The sequence below is a fragment of the Ornithorhynchus anatinus genome, chromosome 12 (assembly GCF_004115215.2).
Source record: "Ornithorhynchus anatinus isolate Pmale09 chromosome 12, mOrnAna1.pri.v4, whole genome shotgun sequence".
NCBI classification, from domain to species: Eukaryota; Metazoa; Chordata; class Mammalia; order Monotremata; family Ornithorhynchidae; genus Ornithorhynchus; species Ornithorhynchus anatinus.
Genome location: NC_041739.1, coordinates 53,433,808 through 53,455,151, shown reverse-complemented (window position 1 = coordinate 53,455,151; position 21,344 = coordinate 53,433,808). Strand labels below are relative to the sequence as shown.

The 21,344-nt window shown below is 43.0% G+C and overlaps 1 protein-coding gene across 3 annotated transcripts in view; it reads left to right on the top strand.

The window, feature by feature from the left end:
• The window catches only part of ANXA5 (annexin A5), a 71,352-nt gene that overhangs the window by 7,252 nt on the left and 42,756 nt on the right, over positions 1-21,344 (top strand). For 2 of the 3 annotated variants that reach the window (XM_029076779.1, XM_029076778.1), the window contains exon 2: positions 12,853-12,989. In XM_029076779.1, coding sequence (XP_028932612.1) covers positions 12,853-12,989 — 137 coding nt within the window. Of the gene's footprint in view, positions 1-12,852; positions 12,990-21,344 lie in introns of those variants that run through there. The other variant, XM_029076782.2, reaches the window with a different exon arrangement.

Below are 21,344 nucleotides of genomic sequence, written 5' to 3'. Positions count from 1 at the left end.
TCTGCTCCCTTTTGTGTCACCCTGATTTGCTCCCTTTATTCATTCCTTCTCCCAGACCCGCAGCACCTATGTACATATAAATAATTGTATTTATTTATATTAATGTCTGTCTCCCCCTCTAGCCTGTAAGCTCGTTGTGGACAGGGAATGTGTCTATTATACTGTACTCTCCCAAGCACTTATTACGTGCTCCGCACTGAGTAAGGGCTCAATAAATATGATTGACTGCCACCGCACCCTCCACCCCATCCGCTTTGCTTCTGATTAGCCTTTGGTGGCCACAGTCTCTATACAGAACTGGTGCACGGTGGGTCAATAGTTCAGCTCCCCATTGTTAATTGAAACCCTTTGCTTCATGCACTCTCTCCCCCTCAATCTTCTGCAGTAAACAGTTCTGAGACTTCCTTTTGACATTTTGTTTCCTATGCTTGGATTCTCCAGACTTCACACTTATATGAACTATATTTTTTCTTATAAGAGGATAATTTAGTTTACCATTTGTGCAGTCAAGCTACAACTCACCTTGCATTTTAACCTTCTAACAAGGACCTACATTGTACATTTCCTTTGGTTTGCCTGAAGTGAATTCTCAAGCTGTACTTGGCCAGTGACAGCCTGGCTTGGGGGCCAAAGCAGAACTCCTGTGTGGGCTGAGAAGCTGGGACAGTGAGGCGGCATTGGCCACTTGAGGATGACGTGGAATCAGCAAACATAAATCTAGGAAGAAAGAGGCGCCTCTTGAAACATGTACCCCAGGGCTAACAGACAAAGAATTAATTCACTGCTTTCCCCAGGTTCACATGCGAGAGAAACAAAATATGTCTCAAGGCTTTAGTCAGTAACTTCGCAGGACTGATCCATGGTTTGACGAGTCTCCAAATGCAACAAAGAGATTGCTGGAAAAAAGGAGACTGAAACTCTAGCTCCTCAAGAAGGCTCATAAAGTGCTGACCAGTTCTAAACATTGGTCACTCTTTGCTTCTGACCGGCCTCTCTCCTCTTCACTTCTTCTGCTGCTTCCTGATCTTGTCTCCTCACTTCTCATCCTCTGCCTTCCTATCCCAAGATGGAAGAAGTGTTTCTTCAGTAATGTTCCCTTAGCTCATAGAAAAGTGATCAAATCTGTTCCAGTTCAAACTGGAACTGGGAGAATTCCAGGGATTGGGAAGTCTAGATAGCAGGAAGAATGGACTTAATCTTCCATCAATTATTCAGCTCTTTCATACTGACCCAGTTGTATCACTACCTGTGATAACATTTTTCTCCCTCTCACTCTCACTATTTGTAAATCATTTCTATCTCCCCCATTAGATCGACTGCTCTTTGAGAGCAGGGACTATATGTATTTCTCCTGTTGTGCTTACTTAGTACAGTAATTTGCCCTCAGGCATTCCGTGAACACCACTGATTGGTTGGTTGATCAGTTGATCAGTCCAACATGGGGAAGGAATGAGGGAGAAGGAGGAAAAGTTTTAACTTAGTTCCTCCCTGTCTTATTGCCTTACAACCGTTTCTCCCTGTCATCAGTCTCTCAAATTCTTCATCTACTTTAACCTTTTCCTTTTGCTGCAGGGGCAAGAAACAAATAATTCCCAGGCCTGAGACTGGCAGTGCTTTCTGGGGGAAAGGCAGGAAATGCACACAGATGGAGAATAGCATCAGGGCCTGGGGTCGAGGCGGGAAGAAAAAATGAAATGTATTTTTCACACAACTGAATCAGAGCCATTACTCAGAACTCAAGTTTTGCTGCTGGGAAAATCTATCTCAGTGTTTTCAAGCACCCTTTAAGCTTAGAGATTGGGATGGTAAACCTCATTTTCTCTCCAATGTGGGACATTTCCATGTTCCAGAAACTTTCTGTGGGGAATTAAAAACACTCAGTGCAGAATGGTTTTGCTCTCCCAACCACTTAATGCAGTACTTTGCATACAGTAAGCGCTCGATAAATACTACTGGCGATGAAGTGATGAGTGAACACACTCTTGGGTGTATTACTGAAATTTTCTTTCCCACCCTTACAGCCCTTACATACGTGTCCTGTATACTCTATTTCTTCCTACTATCTGTAATTTATATTTTCAGTGTGTCTCCCCCAGTAGATTATAAGCCATTTGAGGGCAGGGATCATGTCTACTAATTCTGTTGTACTCTCCCAAGAACTTACTACAGTACAAAGTCCACAGAAGATGCTCAATAAATACTATTGATTGACTGAGAGTGGATTCATCAGTTACAAGGTGCAAATGCTTCAGTCCTCATGTAAATCATGAGGTCTTGCAGCCAGCAGGTGGGGTATTAGGTTTGGAAGTAACTCTGGGGAGTAAATACTGGTCCACAAACGAGCATAGATGGATTCACTTTAAGAAAGCACAATGAAAGAAATATTTTACACCAAAACCGAACCCTCCTGACTCCACCAGATTTTGTTTTGATCAGGTAGTGCTTGCAACCAGGTCATCAGTGTTTGATGTTATTTGAATGCCACAGATAGGGTTCTTTGATAGGACCCAATCTCTGCATTCCAATAATTATAATAATAATTACAATAATCGTATTAAGCACTGTCCTAATAATTGGGGTAGATACAAGATAAACAAGTTGGACGCAGCCCCTGTGCCCAGTGGGCTCACAGTCTAGGTAGAAGGGAGTAGGATTTAATTCCTATTTTACAGTTGAGGAAACTGAGGTACAGAGAAGTAAAGTGATTTGCCCAAGGTCACATAGATAAGTAGCAGAGCCAGTATTAGACCCGGGCTTGTGGTCTTTCCACTAGGTTACTCTGCTTCTAATGAAAAGTCACACATATAGATGGTAAGATTCTATTTCCAAGAGAAAAGTTACTAGACCGCTATCTTGAAGAAGAACAAAATAAAGTTATCAGGTATTTGATTGAGCATCACTCCTCTCTCCATAATAGCAAATCAACATTTTATCATTCTGTTCTGCTGGGTACAAGTCATGCCTACTTGTAGTTGAAGAGTTTTTGGCATTAGACAGCTCAGTGAGCCTTGGGATACTTACTGGACTCTTTCAGTTACTAAACTGCAACCTGTCAAAAGATTTTTTCATCTGTTGTTCTGGTGCTGGTTACATAGAAGCAGCATTGCGTAGTGGATAGAGCATGGGCCTGGGAATCAGAAGGACCACTCAACTAACAGGTACTAATTGTGACTCTGCCACTTGTCTTCTGGTTGGCCTTGGATAAGTCACTTAACTTCTTTGTGCCTCAGTTACCTCATCTGTAATATGGGGATTAATATTGTGAGCCCCATGTGGGACATGAACTAAGTCCAACATGATTAGCTTGTATCTATTTACCCCAGCGCTTGGTACATAGTACATGCTTAATAAATACCTTTAAAAAAATAACCAGTCCATCCAGTATTGTTCAGTCGATCAATTGTATTTATTAAGCGTTTACTATAATTGTGGTATGGGTACTATGTTCCAGGCACTGTACTAAGACCTGGGGTAAGTACAAGCGAGCGGGGTTGGACACAGTCCCCATCAAACGTGGGGCTCACAGTCTTCATCCCCATTTTACAGATGAGGTAACGGGAGGCACAGAGAAGTGAAGCGACTTGCCCAAGGTTACACAGTGGACAAGTGGCGGAGCCAGGATTACAACCCAGGTCTTCTGACCAGGGTTACTATGAACAGAGCTCTGTACTAAGTGCTTGGGATAGTACAGTACAACAGAATTAGAAGACACGTTCCCTCCCCAAAACGAGCTTACAGCCTGGAGAGGGAGACAGACATTAAAATGAATAAATGAGTAATTTATAGAATATAATTTAAAGATAGGTACATAAATGCTGTGGGGTGGGGAGAATATCAAGTGTCCAAAGGTCACAGGTTGAGGTGCCTAGATGACACAGAAGGGAGAGAGAGCCAGGGAAAAGAGGGCTTAATTGGGGCGATGTGACTTTAGTAACACTCAATTCCCGGGCCTTACTTTCAAAAAATCTTGTTGATGTTGTCTTGTTTTTGTTTTGTTCTCTATTGCTTTGCTGTCTGTCTGCCCTGTTTAGACTGTGAGCCCGTCATGGGGCAGGGATTGTCTCTATCCTTTGCCGAATTGTACATTCCAAGTGCTTAGTACAGTGCTCTGCACATAGTAAGCTCTCAATAAATACTATTGAATGAATGAATTTGAAGGTGGAGAGAGTGTTGGTCTGGCGTATATGGAGGGGGAGGGAAGTTCCAGGCTAGGGGAATGACCCGGGATAGGGGTCGGTGGTGATATAGACAAGATCGGGGCACAGTGAGTAAGCTGGCACTAGAGGAGCAGAGTGTGGGGGCTGAGCTGTAGTAGATTAGTGAGGTACGGTGGGGTGAGCTGATTGAGTGCTTTAGAGCCAATGGTAAGGAGTTTCTGTTTGATGAGGAGGTGGACGGGCAGTCATTGGGGCTTCTTGAGGAATGGGGAGATATGAATGGAATGTTTTTGTTGATAAATGGTTCGTGCAGCTGAGTGAAGTATGGATTGGAATGGGGAGAGACAGGTGGCCGGGAGGTCAGCAAGGAGGCAGCTGCAGTAGACAAGGCGGAATAGGATAAGTGCTTGGATCAGCATGGTAGCAGTTTGGATGGAGAGGAAAGGGCGGATTTTAGCAATGCTGTGAAGGTAGAAGTGACAGGATTTGGTGACATTGAATACGTGGGTGGAAGGAGAGAGATGAGTCGAGGACAACGCCAAGGTTATGGGCTTGTGAGACAGGGAGGATAGTGGTGTTGTATGAGAAGCAGCGTGACTTAGTGAACAGACCATGGGCCTGGGAGTTAGAAGATCCTGGGTTCTAATCCTGCCCTGACATATGTCTGTTATGTGACATTGGGCAAGTCACTTAAATTCTTTGGGCCTCAGTTACCTCATCTGTAAAATGGGGGTAAAGAATGGGTGCCTCACATGGGACAGGGACTGTGTCCAACCTGATTAACTTGTATCTACCCCAGTGTTTAGAATAGTTCTGGTCACATAGTAAGCACTTAATGAATTCCATAATTATTATAATTACAGTGATGGGAAAGATGGGGAGGACAGGGTTTGGGTGGGAAGATAAGGAATTCAGTTTTAGACGTGTCTAATTTGAGGTGTCAGCGAGATATCCAAGTAGATATGTCAAGTAAAGTGAAAGGGTCAGAAGCCAAATTGGAGGGGATCTAGGACATAATTAGAGGGGATCTAGGAGAGAATTGGAGGAGAGGAAATGGAGACAGTGGGTGTAAACAACTCTTTAAAGAAGTTTGGAGAGCAATGGTAGGAGTGAGATGGGGCAATAACTGGAGGGAACAGTGGGGTCAAGGGTGGGTTTTTTTAGGATACGGGAGACTTGGGCATATTTGAAAGCAGTGGGGAAGAAGCCATTAGAAAGTGAGCACTTCAAGATGGCAGTCAAAGAGGGAAGAAGGAAGGGGGCGAATGTTTTAAAAAGATAAAAAGGGATTAATTCATTCTGTTGCATTTATTGAGCACTCACTTTGTGCAGAGCACTGTACTAAGCATTTGGAAAAGTACAATAAACATTGACATTCCCTGACCACTACGAGCTTACAGTATGGGGGGGAAAATAGATATCAATGTAAATAAATAAAATTACACACATAAGTGCTTTGGGGCTGTAGGGGGGAAGAGCAAAGGGAGCAAGTCATGGTGATGCAGAAGGGAGTGGGAGATGAGGAAAAGGGCTGAGTCTGGGGAGGCTTCTTGGTGGAGGTGTGCCCTCAGTCAGACTTTGAAGTGGGGGAGAAGTGGTTGTCTGTCGGATTAGAGGAGGGAGGGTATTCCAGGCCAGAGGCAGGATGTGGGCTAGGGGTCCGCAGCGAGACAGGTGAGATGGCGCTACAGTGAGAGGGTTAGCACTAGAGGAGCGAAGTCAGAAGCACAGGTGGAGGGGGTAGATTTAGAGAGGAGGTGAGAGATTTCATCTTGAGTTACTGCGAGGAACAGAGTTGAAGAGGGTAGAAGAGGAGGTGGGGAATTGGAGAGGAGCAGTGGTATTTTGAGGGAGATCATGCCTGATGGTTTCAGTTTTGTTGATGAAGTAACCAGGTTATTAGGGGAAAGAGGTGGTGGGGGTAGGGGAACAGGAGGTTTGAGAAAAGAGTTAGATATCTGGAATAGCTGGCAGGGGCAGTGGGGATGGGAGTGAATTTGGATAAAGTACTGTTGTCAGGCAGTGGTGAGGGCCAAAATGAAGCAGATAACAATGAACAAGGTCAGAGAGATATCTGGATTGCCTCGATCAACCATACTTATTGAGCGCTTACTTTGTGGAGAGAGTTGTACTAAGTGCTTGGGAGAGTACAACACAACAGAATTAGCAGACACGATCTAAAATGAATAAAACAACGCTTCACAGCCTGAACTTCCCAAGTACTCAAGGCAGTACACTGCACTTAGTAATTGCTCAAAAAATATCATTATACTATTATTTATGTGTAGATTCTTCATGTGCTACCCTGGATGTTGTGTGTGCTATACAAATACATGAGGGCTCTTTATTTTCCAATTAAATAGTAAGTTCCTTGAGAGCAGCTATTGTGACTTTTACCTCTTCTGTCTATTCCCCGAGCCCCTAGTACAGTGCTCTGCCTAAAGCAGGCTCTCAATAAACACTGATGATACAGATACAATGCTTGGATTAATCCTTCTTTCTGAATTTGCCGTTTAGCGCTGTCAGAATGCACTGTTTCAGATAATTGTCACATTCCACCTTCAGACCTTTATGGTCAACAACTGCCCTTCTTAGCATGCTTCTCTATTCCTCACAGTCATTTTGCAGTTTTTTTCCTTATTTCTCTACAGAGAATCTTGCATCCTTCCACTTTTTCCATCCTCTTTCTTTCTTGCTTTTCTTGCCATAAGCTGAAATGTTTCCGGACTGATTTGACATTTCTTCTCTTACTCTTTTCCTGTTAATGTGTTATAATGTTGATGAACGAGTGGAAATGTGCATCTATGCTCATTTCTGCCTTGTGTTTCAGATCTGTTCTTTCCAGCGTGTCTGCAAATATATTCACATTGCAGCAGAATCTTGGCAGCAGTCCTGAGGCTTTTTGATGAGGTTTTATTGAGAAACATCAATATGGACATTTGTGCAAAGCAGTCGGTGGCCTGAATCCATCCAAATGATGGTGTCCCTTTAGACTGTGAGCTCTTTATGGGCAGGGATTGTCTCTACCAACTCTGTTATATTGTACTCTCCCAAGCGCTTAGTACAGTGCTCTGCACACAGTAAGCGCTCAATCAGTACCATCGATTGATTGATGTTCTTGCTGTTTATTCTCATTATATTCTATCTATGTATATAATTTGGTCCAGGACTATTGGTCCTGTGAAAGGATCCAGCTCTGGGAGTTAGGAGACCAGGGTTCTGGTTCTGCAAGTAGGGAAATGCCTGCTTGGGTTAGGCCATCAGAGTGAAGGTTTCTGACTGATGAGCCACCCAAGCCGTTCTGTGAAGTGGACGGATCCAACAGGAAGCCTGAAAAATGGCTGGCAACAGTTACCAAGACAACCTTCTGCCGAGTTATGGCATTCGGGGACATCATTGGCACTCTGCTGCGGTCACTTCAGCCGTAAATGTGTCCAGAACTTTGAGGGTACATCACAAAGCATGACACTGCTGCTTACCTACTCATTTGTTGAACTCTATACCGAAGCCAGAAAACGACGGACACTCCTCACAGTGGGCACTCAATAAGTACTTCTGTAGTAGTATTTATTGAGTAGAGGCAGCATGGCCTAATGAGAAGAGCACAATCCTGGGAGTCAGAGGACTTGGGTTCTAATCCCGGCTCCACCGTTGGTCTGCTGTGTGATCTTGGACAAGTCCCTTAACTTCCCTATGCCTCAGTTTCCTCACCTGTAAAACAGAGATTAACCCCCACCCCCCAACTTAAAATGTGAGCTCCATATGGGACAGGGACTATGTCCAAACTGACTATCTTTTATCTACCCCAGCACTTAGTAAGGGGCATGTCACATAGTGAGTACTTAACAAATACCATAATTATTTAAATTATCATTATTACTACTAATTCATATCAAACGGGGTCTAGGAAATATTGGGGAAGGCACTGCTGTGGGAGGGCCTTGTGAGGGATCACCCCAAGAGGTGACTGAAGAATGTTCCTGAGTGCGCAAAGGTTGGGGGTGTGATCACCTTAATGCTGATCACAATGGGCTTTCACCACAGTGAAATTTCGGTGGGCTCAACCAAGGGAGGGGGTCTAACCATACTCACCTCTTCTGTGAAGGATGGATGGACCAGAGTCCCTACCCCAAGAAAAAGAACTTTCTCTGGTGGAGTGACCCAGGAAGCCAGGGGGTGGGGGGGAAGGGTAGAGTAGGTTTGGCTGAATTGTTATGCTATAAAACCAAGTTTTGCTATAGTTGTAGAGAGACATTTTTCTTCCCAGCTTGTGGGTATGTAAGCTTGCTCTCCGCATATATAGTGGGAGGAAGAGTAAGAAGGAGGGAAAGAAGGAAAGGGAAGAAGAATCAGACTCCTTTGTTATCATAATTTGGAAAAAAGGATGCCATATTTTCTGTCCTGTAGCTCTTACTATCTCTCCTACGTGGTTTATTGCAGTTACTCTCAATAATAATAATAATAATGATGATGGTATTTGTTAAGCCCTTACTATATGCCAAGCACTGTTCTAAGCTCTGGGGTAGATACAAGATAATCAAGTTGAACCATGTGGGGCTCACAGTCTTAATCCCCATTTTACTGATGAGGTATCTGAGGTACAGAAAAGTTAAGTGACTGGCCCAAAGTCACAAAGCTGATAAGTGGCAGAGCTGGGATTAGAACCCACGACCTTTGACTCCAAAGCCCATTCTCCTTCCACTAAGCCATGCTGCTTCTAAATAGGTCTTTATGTGCAAAAATATGTTTTTTTTAAATTTAGTAGTTACGTTTTTGTCTATAATTTGTGTTGTTTGCATGGGCTAATATACATATTTGCAACTCCCTGTTTCACCTGGCACACAGTTTTCTGAAAAATTCATGCTCTATATGTTAGTTTTAGACCAAAGGTAATTTTTCTCTGAAAAATTGAACCAAAGCATCTCTCCATGCTTTATTGCAAACCTAGAATTTTTTCTTCTCTGGTTTATAAGAATTTTAAGCTTCTTGCTTGTAAACAGAGTCCTCAAATAGGGATCTTGGACAACTGAAACTTTCTGTGAGGCTGCTTCTATTTGAGAGAATGTTTGAGTTTATTTTTAATCCTCAAAAAGCAGTAAGAGTTTAGTTTCAAAATGAGTCATGTGTACACATTTCAGAATTTTTTAAACTAAAGTTACAGTATAAATGATTCCATTTTTTTGCTATTCATGGGATATCAGCCTTAATATGTCCCTCTGGATCACTGATGTCCAGGAAACAGTGTGTGTAAACACTCATACACACACATAAACACAAAACACTTACTTTCTCTTTTTTATTTCTATCTTTCATTCCCTCTTTCCCACCTCTCTTTCTCCCTTCCTTACTAACTCCCCCTCTTTCCTTTTCCATTCATCCTCCCTCTCTCCATTTTTCCCTTTCTCCCTCTATTCTCCCTTCATCTTCCTTCTTCCCCATCTCTTTCTCCTTCCCTCCCTCTCTTTTCTTTCCCTGTCTCCCCTTCTCATCAGGTTTCAGTTTCAGGGTGTTGAGATTTAATGTGATATTTTAACTCAAGAATGTCTATCTTTACTAAATGTCTCCATAGAATTTTATTATCCTTGGAGCTGCTTGGTAGAATCACTTTAGTATCACTTTAATAGGCTGCCAGTTCAAAGGGGAATTTAATTGTAAGGAAGAGAAAACAATGGAAAAACGTTGCACTCATCCAGGCAAGCACGTCTTTCCCAACTATTTAAATGTCTTTCCAAACAGCACTAAAAATGACACCAGATCTAAGATCCTCGAAATCCAGATCAACTCAGCAGTCATACTGAGGTGCTTTGCCTTGACATAAGGGGAAATAAGCTTATAAACTATGGTATTCAGTTGCTATGAGGAGAGCCCAGTTTTATACATTTTTTCCAGCTGTTTTTAGGCCAAACAAGACAATGTCTGTTGCCTAGTTACTTTCTCTCATTAAGGGGCTGAGCGTCATCATATTGTCAAACCAGACTTTTTCTAAGGGTGACTGATAGGACAATCAAAATATAATGTTCCTGCCCAAGAACACTTTATGTGGGGAAGAAGATGAGGCTGTTTGCTTTAGGAGCTGGGTATTATTATCCGAGTTTCTGGGCTATATCAACGTTCAAACTCTGCTGGATATTGTTTGCAAGATGCTGTTTCTCTGGCCTTCTGAGCTGAGGTCCTTGGTATTTTAAAAATAGAACCTTTACAAGGCAAGACTTGGTGTTCCATGGAGGGCACTGTGGCAGAGAAAATTTCATATATTTCAATCTGAACTGTTTTGGTTTCATTTCCTTTTTCTTATCCTCAAGAGCTGTTAGAAAGTTACTGAAAGGCTCTTACTGAGGGAGCAGAAGGTATGATGAACTGCCAGCAGCTGAAAGTTGAAAGTCACACCCAAGATATAGTGATTATGGTGACTGTGTAAGCCATGCAGGGTTGGCTTTCCACTGGTGAAATGTCGACAGGAAATAGAAATAACAGTTAACCCAGTTCTCCCCCAGGGGGCTTCTGGGAATGCAGGAGCCCAGCCACCCACCTGCCCCCGCCAGCTTGTGTGGAAGGTTGAGAACAGTTGGAGCGACTATCCTGGGCCCCATACCCAGAGGGAACTCCTGCCTTTCCAGGTGAATAGGCCTCCTCAGAGCTGCCACCATGTTGGATGACGGGAAAGGGCAGGAGCAACCGCTCACCCACGTCACCTGCTTCTTGGGCAACTGCCACTCGCCCCATTGAAATCCTGTCTAGGCAGAACCTATGACATCCTACTGGATAGGAGACATCTCGCTGTTCAGAGTTAACAGTCTATCTCACCGCCTACCTCTCGCCCACATCCTGCTTCTGGCCTGGAATTCCCTCCCATTTCATAGCTGACAGACAGTTTCTCTCCCCACCTTCAAAGCCTTATTGAAGGCACATCTCCTCCAAGAGGCCTTCTCTGACTAAGCCCTCATTTCCTCTTTTCCCACTCTCTTCTGCGTCACCCTGACACTCCCTTTATTCACCACCTCCACCCTCAGCCCCACAGCGCTTATATTCATATCTGTAATTTATTTATTTATATTAATGTCTGTCTCCCCCTCTAGACTGTAAGCTTGTTGTGGACAGAGAAGGTGTCTATTGTTATTTATATTCTCCCAAGCGCCCTGTACAGTGCCCTGCAGACAGTAAGTCCTCAATAAATATGATTGATGGATTGATTGGAATTCGCTCAGCGAAGGGGGAGTGATTTAAAGCTGAAAATTCCACTCTGCAAGCTCCTTCTTTCTTGATATACAGGTCATCTTCTGGGTTTGATGCCCTGTGCCCCATTCTCTCCGTAAGGATGGGTCTGCTCCTCGCCCTTTCATTTCAGCAGGGAATCCTAGAATTGCCAAGGATGCCCTGTGCTCCTCAGCACTGGCTGACTCAAGATCACAAGACTAGGAATCAGGTGATAACACGAATCCCGATAACATTTGAACTACTCTGGGTTTAGGGCAGGTTTGGGACTCTGCTTTGATTCCCCAGAGCTTCCTGGAAGGAATCTGGCCCAATTCAGGATACTGCTGGTTCAGGCTGCCTTTAGGGAGTTGGGATGATTCTGGCAAAATGCCACAGCTTCCTCCAGGGATTGTGAACTAGAAAATATGTCAGGCTGGATCCCATGCGAACCGTGGGCTCGGAGACTCCCGTTCCAGAATATCCTAGCAATGCAGCCTGGAGGGGAGGGTGGTGAGGGTGACATGAGAGTGCCTCCTAGTCCAGTAGCAACAGTGGCTAGCTCCTGTGGCATTTCACCAGCTCTGGGTGCTGTTGAGAAGGAGTCCTCCACAGGGGTGCTCTGTTAAGATGCCAGAGGAGAGGGAGAAATGAACTTTTAAAAAAGTTTAAAAACTTCAGAGAAAAGTGCAAAAGGGCCATTGTTTTTTGTTCCTAGTCATTGTAACAGTACAAAAATAAAACCCAGGGGAGTTTTCCCTTTTGACCATAAATGAAATATTTCAATAGATTCTAGGTTAGTAAGATTTAATGGTTCTTCTGATGGGATTGATTAAGAAATACCTCTCTTTCTTCACTCCCCACCATATTTCACTCATTACACACTAACCATTTTTAAGGAGTCCTTTTTACATTGAATAATGTCATAGGGTTCAAACAAATGATTGCCCAAAACAATTTGCAGTAACTAGGCTCTCTGAAGAAAGAAGTTTTCCATTCTAGAAAAGTCATTTCACTAATGACCTTCTCATTCAAACTTCTCTTTCAAATACAGAGCATGGAAGAGGTCGTGGAAAACCCTCCTTTATTTGCCTGACAACTTCCGTTTTTTTGCTTCAGAGCAAAACTGATACTTTTCTAAGAATACCTCAATCAATTAGTAGTATTTATAGAGCACCTACTGTGTGCAGAGCTGTGCACTAACAACTGGGAAGCATGGAATAAAGGTAAAAGACAGGATCCCTGTTTTCCAGAAGTTCACAATCTGGCCAGTCTCAGATGCTAGCAGTTAAGGTAAACATGAAAAAAATAATGTATCTCACAAAAGACGATTTCTAGTTGAAGGAAAATGAAGAAAAGTAATAATCTCGTTGAAGGATGAGTTTTCCATTTCCTAAAAGAGAATGCTCAGGTCAAGACTGACAAAGATTAGTCTTATCTACACAATGAAATCGTATTTTGGAGAGATTTTCTAATGAAAGTAATTTTGGCACATTTCCACCAGGTCCCAGTTATATGCTTTGCTCAGTATCTGGGAGTTTCTGGGAAATTTCCAACTCAGTAGATGATGGAAATCCCCCAGCATCCTTGATCCAGTCCCATGAGAGCTGCCCTGGAAGCCCACTGCCAGGAGAGACACAGGTGAGTGTGGACCATTGTACAGAGCCAGGGGACGACCTTTGACTAATGATAAGTCTGAAGAAGAATCAAGCTATGTACCAGTCAACCCCAGGGAAATGACGCATGAGAAATTGTCCTTGGGGATATCAAACTGGACACTGACCCTGAATTTGGCTAACTGAACAGTGCGCTATCCAATGAACACAAAAAAATAAAATGCCCAACCAAATCAAGAAGCCACTGATATGTCTGATGAGCAGAGTGTGTCACCCACAGTGGCATCAAGCTTCAGAAAATATGACATATTGTCTTGAGACCTGAATTGACTATAGACACCACATCTGACTTCTCCAGCAGTTTGCCAGATTTATACTCAACCTCAAGTGGCAAGACAACATGGCCAACGAGGTTCTAGAATGCAGTCAGTTCATCAGCAACAAAATAACACAACTTTGCTGGGTGGATTAATTGAGGAGAATGAATTGTCAGCAAGATATTCAAGCAGCTACTTTCTGGTGAGTAGAAGTGGGGTAACCACAGGGAGGAAAGACAGAAGAAATGCTTAGGATAAGACACAGTGAGGCAAACCTCAAACTGTAGGGTTTAGCAGAAGAGACAGACACCCCCCTTCATCCCCGCTAACATTCAGAAATAAGCCAAGGCTTTGAGAGGTGGGGAGAGGGAGAGACTCCCAAATACCATCTAGACTGTAAGCTCATTGTGAGCAGGGAATGGGTCTATTTATTGTTGTACTGTACTCTCCTAAATGCTTAGTACAGTGCCCTGCACATAGTAAGTGCTCAGTAAATACAACTGAAGGAATGAACCTTCAGGTATTATGGATCACAAATACACACACGGTAAAGGACACACTGAGGAAAGGAATGTCATATGTTCCTTAGGGTATTAGGTGCATTGAAATCTACATTTAAACCTCCCCAAAGTCCAGGCCTCCAAGCATCTTTTGTTGTCATGGTCAGAGATAGAATTGAGAGTTCAGCCAAGTAACTTAAAGGTCTTGAGTCAACTGAAGAATCTTTTCTTCTTGGCTCCTCCCCATCCCTCACCCCAGCTCTTGAGCTCTAAGGGGCGTTGCTGATGAGAGATGTTCAGCTGATCTCTCTGATTCACCTCTTCTCCCCATCCTCTGCCCATTCAGGCAATGACATGATATAAATAGCACCAGAGCCAAAGACCTACACATGGCTGGCACTGGGGAGTGCAAATAGGCCATCTCATTTCATGTCTCCCTTCATGTTCCACCCAACCCATATTCTGTGGGGTTTTAATGACGGTGCGATTTGCCGGTTCCTCCTTCTATTTAGACTGTGTCGGACGTGATTATCCTTCATCTACCCTAGTGCTTACAACAGTGCTTGGTACATCAGTCAGTCAATCATATTTACTGACAGATTACTGCACGCAGAGCACCGTACTAATCACTTGGGAGAATACAATATAAAGAGTTGGTAGACACGTTCCCTGCTCACCAGGAGCTTATAGTCTAGAGCGGGTGAGAGATGTTAAATTACAGATATGTACATAAGTGCTGTGGGTCTGAGGGTGGGATGAATATCAAGTGCTAAAGGGTACAAAGCTAAGTGCTAGGGTGATGCTGAAGGGAGAGGGAGTAGGCAAGGTGAGGGATTAGTCAAGAAAGGCCCCTTGGAGGAGATGTGATTTTAATAAGCCTTTGAAGAGGGGAAGAGTGGTGGTCTGTTGGATGTGAAGAGGGAGGGAGTGAGTGAGGGGATGGCATCGAGATAGACAAGATCAAAGTGCAGTGAGTAGGTTGGGGTTAAATGAGTAAAGTGAGTGGGCTGGGTTCAGTTGTAATAAATCAGCGAGGTAAGATAGCAGTGGGCAGGTGATAGAGTGCTTTAAAGCCAATGGTAAAGAGTTCCTGTTTGCTGTGGAGGTAGATGGGCAACCACTGAAGGTTCTTGAGGAGTGGGGAAACATTGACTGAATTTTTTTTTGAAACATAGTAAGTGCTTAACAAATACCATACTAATAATAATAAGCAGTGAATAGAATATGCTGCTTGTGCAGTAGTTCGGAAAGGGACCGGAGGCCTAAAAAGGAAAATCAGCGAGGTAAGATAGCAGTGGGCAGGTGATAGAGTGCTTTAAAGCCAATGGTAAAGAGTTCCTGTTTGCTGTGGAGGTAGATGGGCAACCACTGAAGGTTCTTGAGGAGTGGGGAAACATTGACTGAATTTTTTTTTGAAACATAGTAAGTGCTTAACAAATACCATACTAATAATAATAAGCAGTGAATAGAATATGCTGCTTGTGCAGTAGTTCGGAAAGGGACCGGAGGCCTAAAAAGGAAAATATGTGATAAAGATAACATGAATAAGTTCAATAATAAGTAGTAAACACACACTCTCGAGCCTCCCTGATGCTGCTTTCTGGTTTGAGTTGTGCCCCCGGGGGCGTTTCATTATGCTGACTCAGCAGTAGGGGCGGCCTGCCAGGCTAAAGAGTAGGAGTGAATGCAACGCTGAGCACTGACTGAGACTTTTGTGCTGTGGCTATTGATGGGTTCACTGGGATAACAATTAGAAGACAAGTTGTTTTCTTCGTGGAGCTTCATTAGACTACAGAAGGAAGAGAACAACAGCATCCCAAAGTGCTCTATATTTGCTTGCCTAAGTGACTTGGGCTGGTAGAAGCATAGAATTTGTCATTTATGTTAGACTCTTGACACGCCCAAGCATTTCCTTGTTAGCTATGCACAGAGGATCTAGGATGTTTTCTTGAATTCCTCAGCCAAGGATATTATATAGCATCAAATGAGGGCCCCATGGATGCTAGGCATGTGATGTCAGGCGCGACACTGGCTATTGCTCTCTTCACCCACTCCTTCCCAGCTCCCTCTCGTTTAACTTTTGTTTTTATGATATTCGTTAAGCGCTTAGTGTGTAGCAGGCACTGTATTAAATGCTGGGTAGATAAAAGCTAATCAGGTTGGACACAGTCCCAGACACATGGGACTCACTGTCCTAATCCCCATTTCAAAGATGAGGAAACTGAAGCCCAGAGAAGTGAAGTGACTTGACCGACGTCACACAGCAGATAAGTGGGAGAGCTGGGATCAGAGCCCAGGTCTTTCCAACTCTCAGGCCCATGCTCTATCCACCAGGCAATGCTGCTTCCTACTTTCCAAGCCAACCTAATCGTACCTTGATCTCAATGGTGATCCCTTGGCCTGCAACTCTCTTCCCAAGAAATCCTTCCCTGATTGATGTCCAACTCCTGGGTCAGACCAACTCAATAGTAACCTCTAGCATTTGGATAATTATTCTTACTCTTGATGGCTTCAGAGCTTTTGCACTTCCTTGATCCCTGTGAATCAATCAATCCATTGATCAGTGGTATTTATTGAGTGCTCACTGTGTGACTAGCACTGTTCTAAGCACTAGGGAGAGTACAGTGCAACAGATTTAGCAGACACGTACCCTGACCATACATGAGTTTACAGTCTAGAGGGGGAATATGGGCGCCAGATGCAAGCTAAGGAATTTTGAACCAAAACACTGGCCACAAAGGCTTCTGGGGCTATACCTAAGCCTGACAGGAGACAGAACATCTGAAAATCGGGCTCTGTGGTATTAAACCAGATGGTTGGCAATGAATTGTAGTGGGACATTCAGAGAATGGGTCTGGGAGTCAGAGGACCTGGGTTCTAAACAGGCTTCATCTCTTTCCCACTGTGTGACCGTGGGCAAGTCACTTAACTTCTCTGTGCCTCACTTCCCTCATCTGCAAAATAGGGATTCAATACCTGTGCCTCCTCCTACTTAGACTGTGAGCCCATGAAGAACCTGATTATCATGTATTTACCCCAGCATTTAGTACAGTGTTTGGCACATAACAGTGGTATTTGTTAGTGCTTACTATTATTATTATTGTTATTATTATTAATCACGACCTGGGCAGGGCACTACCACCTTGGGCTAAGTGTTGGTACTGCTCAACTCTTAAGAGCTGGGCTGTGGCAGTTCAGAGGAGAGAGGAGTCCCTGAATACAAAGAGGTCTGGTCTGTAGAGGTGGAGGAGAAAGATTTCTTTTTAAAATCTTTCTGTGTTGAAAAGGTGAATCAAGAGCAGTAAGTCAAGATGTATCACTGATTCCAAAGTGTCAGTTTGCTTTCTTTAGTCTCTTAATTAGCAACCAACTGTTCAGAACAGATTCTTTCCTTCATTGGTTTGAGGCTCCTGGTGGGTGGATATTGGCTTGAGGCTCCAAGGGTTTGTGAGCAAATCATACAGAAGTCAGTGTCACCCAACAGAGTTGGGGAAGGCCCAGTCACCAAAACTGGTTTGATGAACCTTTTCAAGAACAGAAGGAGGGCTTTGTTAGCCTCCTTGCAGTTTAATAAAATTGCACATTTTTTCAGTTGTTTCCTGAGTAGTCACGTATTTTCACGCACAATTTGGATGTAGCATCATGGAAGTACTACAGAACCTTCTTCCCACAACCTGAATATGTTATAACAATCCACAAGTGGGCAGAAGAGGGAAGATGCCAGGGAGGCAGTGTATAAAACATTGGGACTGTGAGTCAAGAGACATGAGTTCTAGTCCTGACCCTGTCACTCAGCTGCTGTTTGAAATTGGACTAGTCACTTAACTTCTCTGTGCAGGTTTCCTCATCTGTAAAATGGGGACAAAATACCTGTTCTCCCTTCATCTCTGACTAATAGCCTTTTGTGGGACAGAGAATGTGTGAGATCTGATTATCTTGTGTCTTGTATCTCCCTCAGCAGTGCTGGCGACAGAGGAAAGATGTAATAAATGTGATAATTATCATTAAGAAGATTATGGTTAGTAAGAAACTGTTGTGTATATTCCACATGGCCTTGTTCAGAGGGCAATGTTGCCTTGCTTCCCAGCTTCTGTCTCAGCCTGTTCTAGATTATTTTGTGTTTCTTTGTGATTTTGCAACTTTACAGTATTAAATACAGTAAAATACTAATGAGTGTCAAGGGTGCAAAGCTTTCTGCTAATGATGGACCTAAAAATAATATAGGAATTTGCATCAAAAAATGTCCGTTGTGCTGGTATCTTTGAACCATCTATTCCCAACCCATTAATTTCCATTGAATAAATAATAATTATTATTAAGTGCTTAGTATGTATCATTCATCATTCTAAGCACTGAGGGAGATACAAGTTAATCAAGTCCAACACAATCCCTGTCCTACATGGGCCTCACAATCTAAGTAGGAGAGAGAATGGGTCTTGAATCCCCATATTACAAATGAGGAAGTTGAGGCACAGGGAGGTTAAGAGACTTGCCCAAGGTCACACAGCAAGCAACTGGCAAAGCCAGAATTAGATCCCACTTCCTCTAATTCCCAAGCCCATGCTCTTTACATTAGGCAACAAATCAGTAGTACTATAGCATGATTTTCCCCGAAAATGAGGTTTTTTGAGAATGTCACTTAAACCATAGGAGAACACTGTATTTGAGCTAATAGTTATGGTATTTGCTAAACATTTGCTCTGTGCCGAGCATTGGGATAGATCCATGGCACAGTCCCTGTCCCCATATTGGGCTACCAGTTAAGATAGAGAGAGAACAGGTATTGAATCCCCATTTTATACTTGAGGAAACTGAGGCACAGAGAAGTTAAAGATTTGGTCAACATCACAAAGCAGGCAAATATTGGAGCAGGGTTTAGGACCCAGGTCTCTTGACTCTCAATCCTGTGCTCCTTCCATTAGACCACCCTGTAAATCTTGGCTTGAGATAAAAATGAGCTATCGGGTGACTTTTATGACAGGCTATCACTTGCGCAAGTCCCCCACTGACATTGTGATTGATATGATAAAGTGATACGTCCTTTATAGCCATAGAGAAGAAAAATATCTAGACTATGTTTCAAGTTTTTACTCTCTCTCGATATGAAGAATGCACTTTGACTCAGCCCATTTCTTGTCCCATACTTATTAGATTGTGATCTCGGCCTTTACAGCGGCCTTGGGATGATTGAAAACACATACTGTCTTAGAAAATATGTTTCCTCCCTGAGGTCACTTTCTATGTTGAGAACTTATTCTCTTCACGTTATTATGGAAAATCTGATATGGTTTGATTCTTACTTGGGAAACTTTATTTCAGGGATATGCTCTTCATGCTCTCTAAGTTTCCATTAAAGTTCTCCAATAAAACAGCATTGGCAGAGGAGGGGAAGACTCTGCCAATAATGTCTAACTTTCAATCGATTTTGGCTTTAAACCAAAAAATCACTTATAGGAAGCAATCACTGCTGGAACTCTCTCCAGTGCTATGACTTCCAGAGTGGGAGAAATAAACCCTCTTGTTTCGGTTGTAATTTGACCTGGCTGCACTCTTCACTCACATACATGCTGTTGCATCACAGAATCTTTCAACATTAGTGGGTCTAAAGAGAGTTTTGGCCTTGCTGATAAGATTTTTCATTGCTCTAATGTTCATGGAATGCTCAGTGAAATCTAGAAAGTACGGTCTGGCTTAACTAAAACATATCTTCTTATATGTGTCATTTGAATGAGGAACTTGAAGATTCCTTTAAGGAACTGAACAATAAAAAAACTCCTTCAGTATATCCCCCTGAGACAGGGGAAGAGCTGTACAATACAACAGAGTTGGCAGACAAGTTCCCTGCCCACAACAAACACAGTGGAGGGGAAGACTTACATTAATATACATAAATATGTATGAATATAGCAGAAGCAGCATGGCTTAGTGGAAGGAGCACAGGCTTGGGAGTCAGAGGTCATGGGTTCCAATCCCGGATCTGCCACTTGTCAGCTGTTTGACTTTGGGCAAGTCATTTCACTTCTCTGTGCCTCAGTTCCCTCATCTGTAAAATGAGGATGAAGACTGTGAGCCCCAGGTGGGACAACCTGATAATCTTGTATCTTCCCCAGTGCTTAGAACAGTGCTTGGCATAGTAAGTGCTTAACAAATACCATTTTTATTGTTATTATACATAATTTATAATATATGATTTACAGATATGTACATAAGTGCTGTGGGGTTGAGGGTGGGGTGAATTTGATAATGCCCGAAGTTCACAGATCCAAATGCATAGATGACTCAGAAGGGAGAGTGAGCCCTCTTGGAGGGGATATGATCTTAATTAGGCTTTGAAGGGTGGGAGGGGCGGGGGGGGCGAATGGTGATCTGCTGTATGTGGAGAGGGAGGGAATTCCAGGCCAGAGGGAAGATGTAGGAAAGGGGTCAGTGGCGAGATAGATGAAATTGGGGCACATGCATTCATAGGCTTATTGACAATTATTCATAAGCTTATTGAAACCACCTCTCTGGGGCATTATTTCTAGAAGGGTGAACAACATGTCTTGTCTGTCTGTACTTAATTCCTTCGATGATTGAGATGACAGTTCAGGGCTTAGTATAGTGCACTGCATCCGGTGTGTGCTTAATGAATAACGTTACTACTAGGGAAGATGACAGTTAGCCTTTCAAGTTGAAAGTTAACCCTGGGGCACTGAGTTCCCCCAAGAAATGACAGGTTAAGGAAAAACATGCCAAGTATTTCTGTGTAGATGCAGGATAACTTCATTTATCCAACAGGTTAATGGTATAGACCCCCAAAAAAGATTTTTAAAAAGCTCTCTTCAGGGTTCTCTGCTTTTATCCACATACTCCATTTTGAAATTTTTACACTCTTTCCTTCTGTATTACTGAACAATCCTTGGGGGCAAGAATAATGTTTACTTAATCGGTTGTACTCTCTCAAGAATTTAGTATAGTTTTCCTCACACAGTAAGCACTTGAGAAATATCACTGAATGATTGAATTTAAATTTAGTTCTATTACTCCCCTGCTGGAGGCTTTGACTCTGAGAAGCATGGATGATGATACAGACCACTTTGCAAACTGTTTGAGCTGCTTGCCCAAACTTGTGGCATTTATTAACAGTAACCCAAGTGTGAATAAACTCTCCTCTCGGAATGAACTGTTTCTGTTTAAAGTGTTTATCAATGACTTGGATGATGAAATAGAAAGAATTAAGTTCATGGATGAAACCAAGTCAGGAGGGATGAGAAGAGTTAGATGTGAGTATAACCCCATAAAAATGGCAGAATGGCAAGTTATGAACAGAGAAAGTTTGAGGGAAAGTAATGGAAAGAGCCCGGGCTTTGGAGTCAGAGGTCCCCTGTGTTTACCCCAGCGCTTAGAACAGTGCTCTGCACATAGTAAGCATTTAACAAATACCAACATTATTATTAATGCCAGGGCAACCTCTTGCCAAGGCCATTAGGTCCTGGGGACAGGGAATGTGTCTACCAACTATATTGTTCTTTCCCAAGTGCTTAGTACAGTGCTCTGCACAGAGTAATTGCTCAATGAATACGA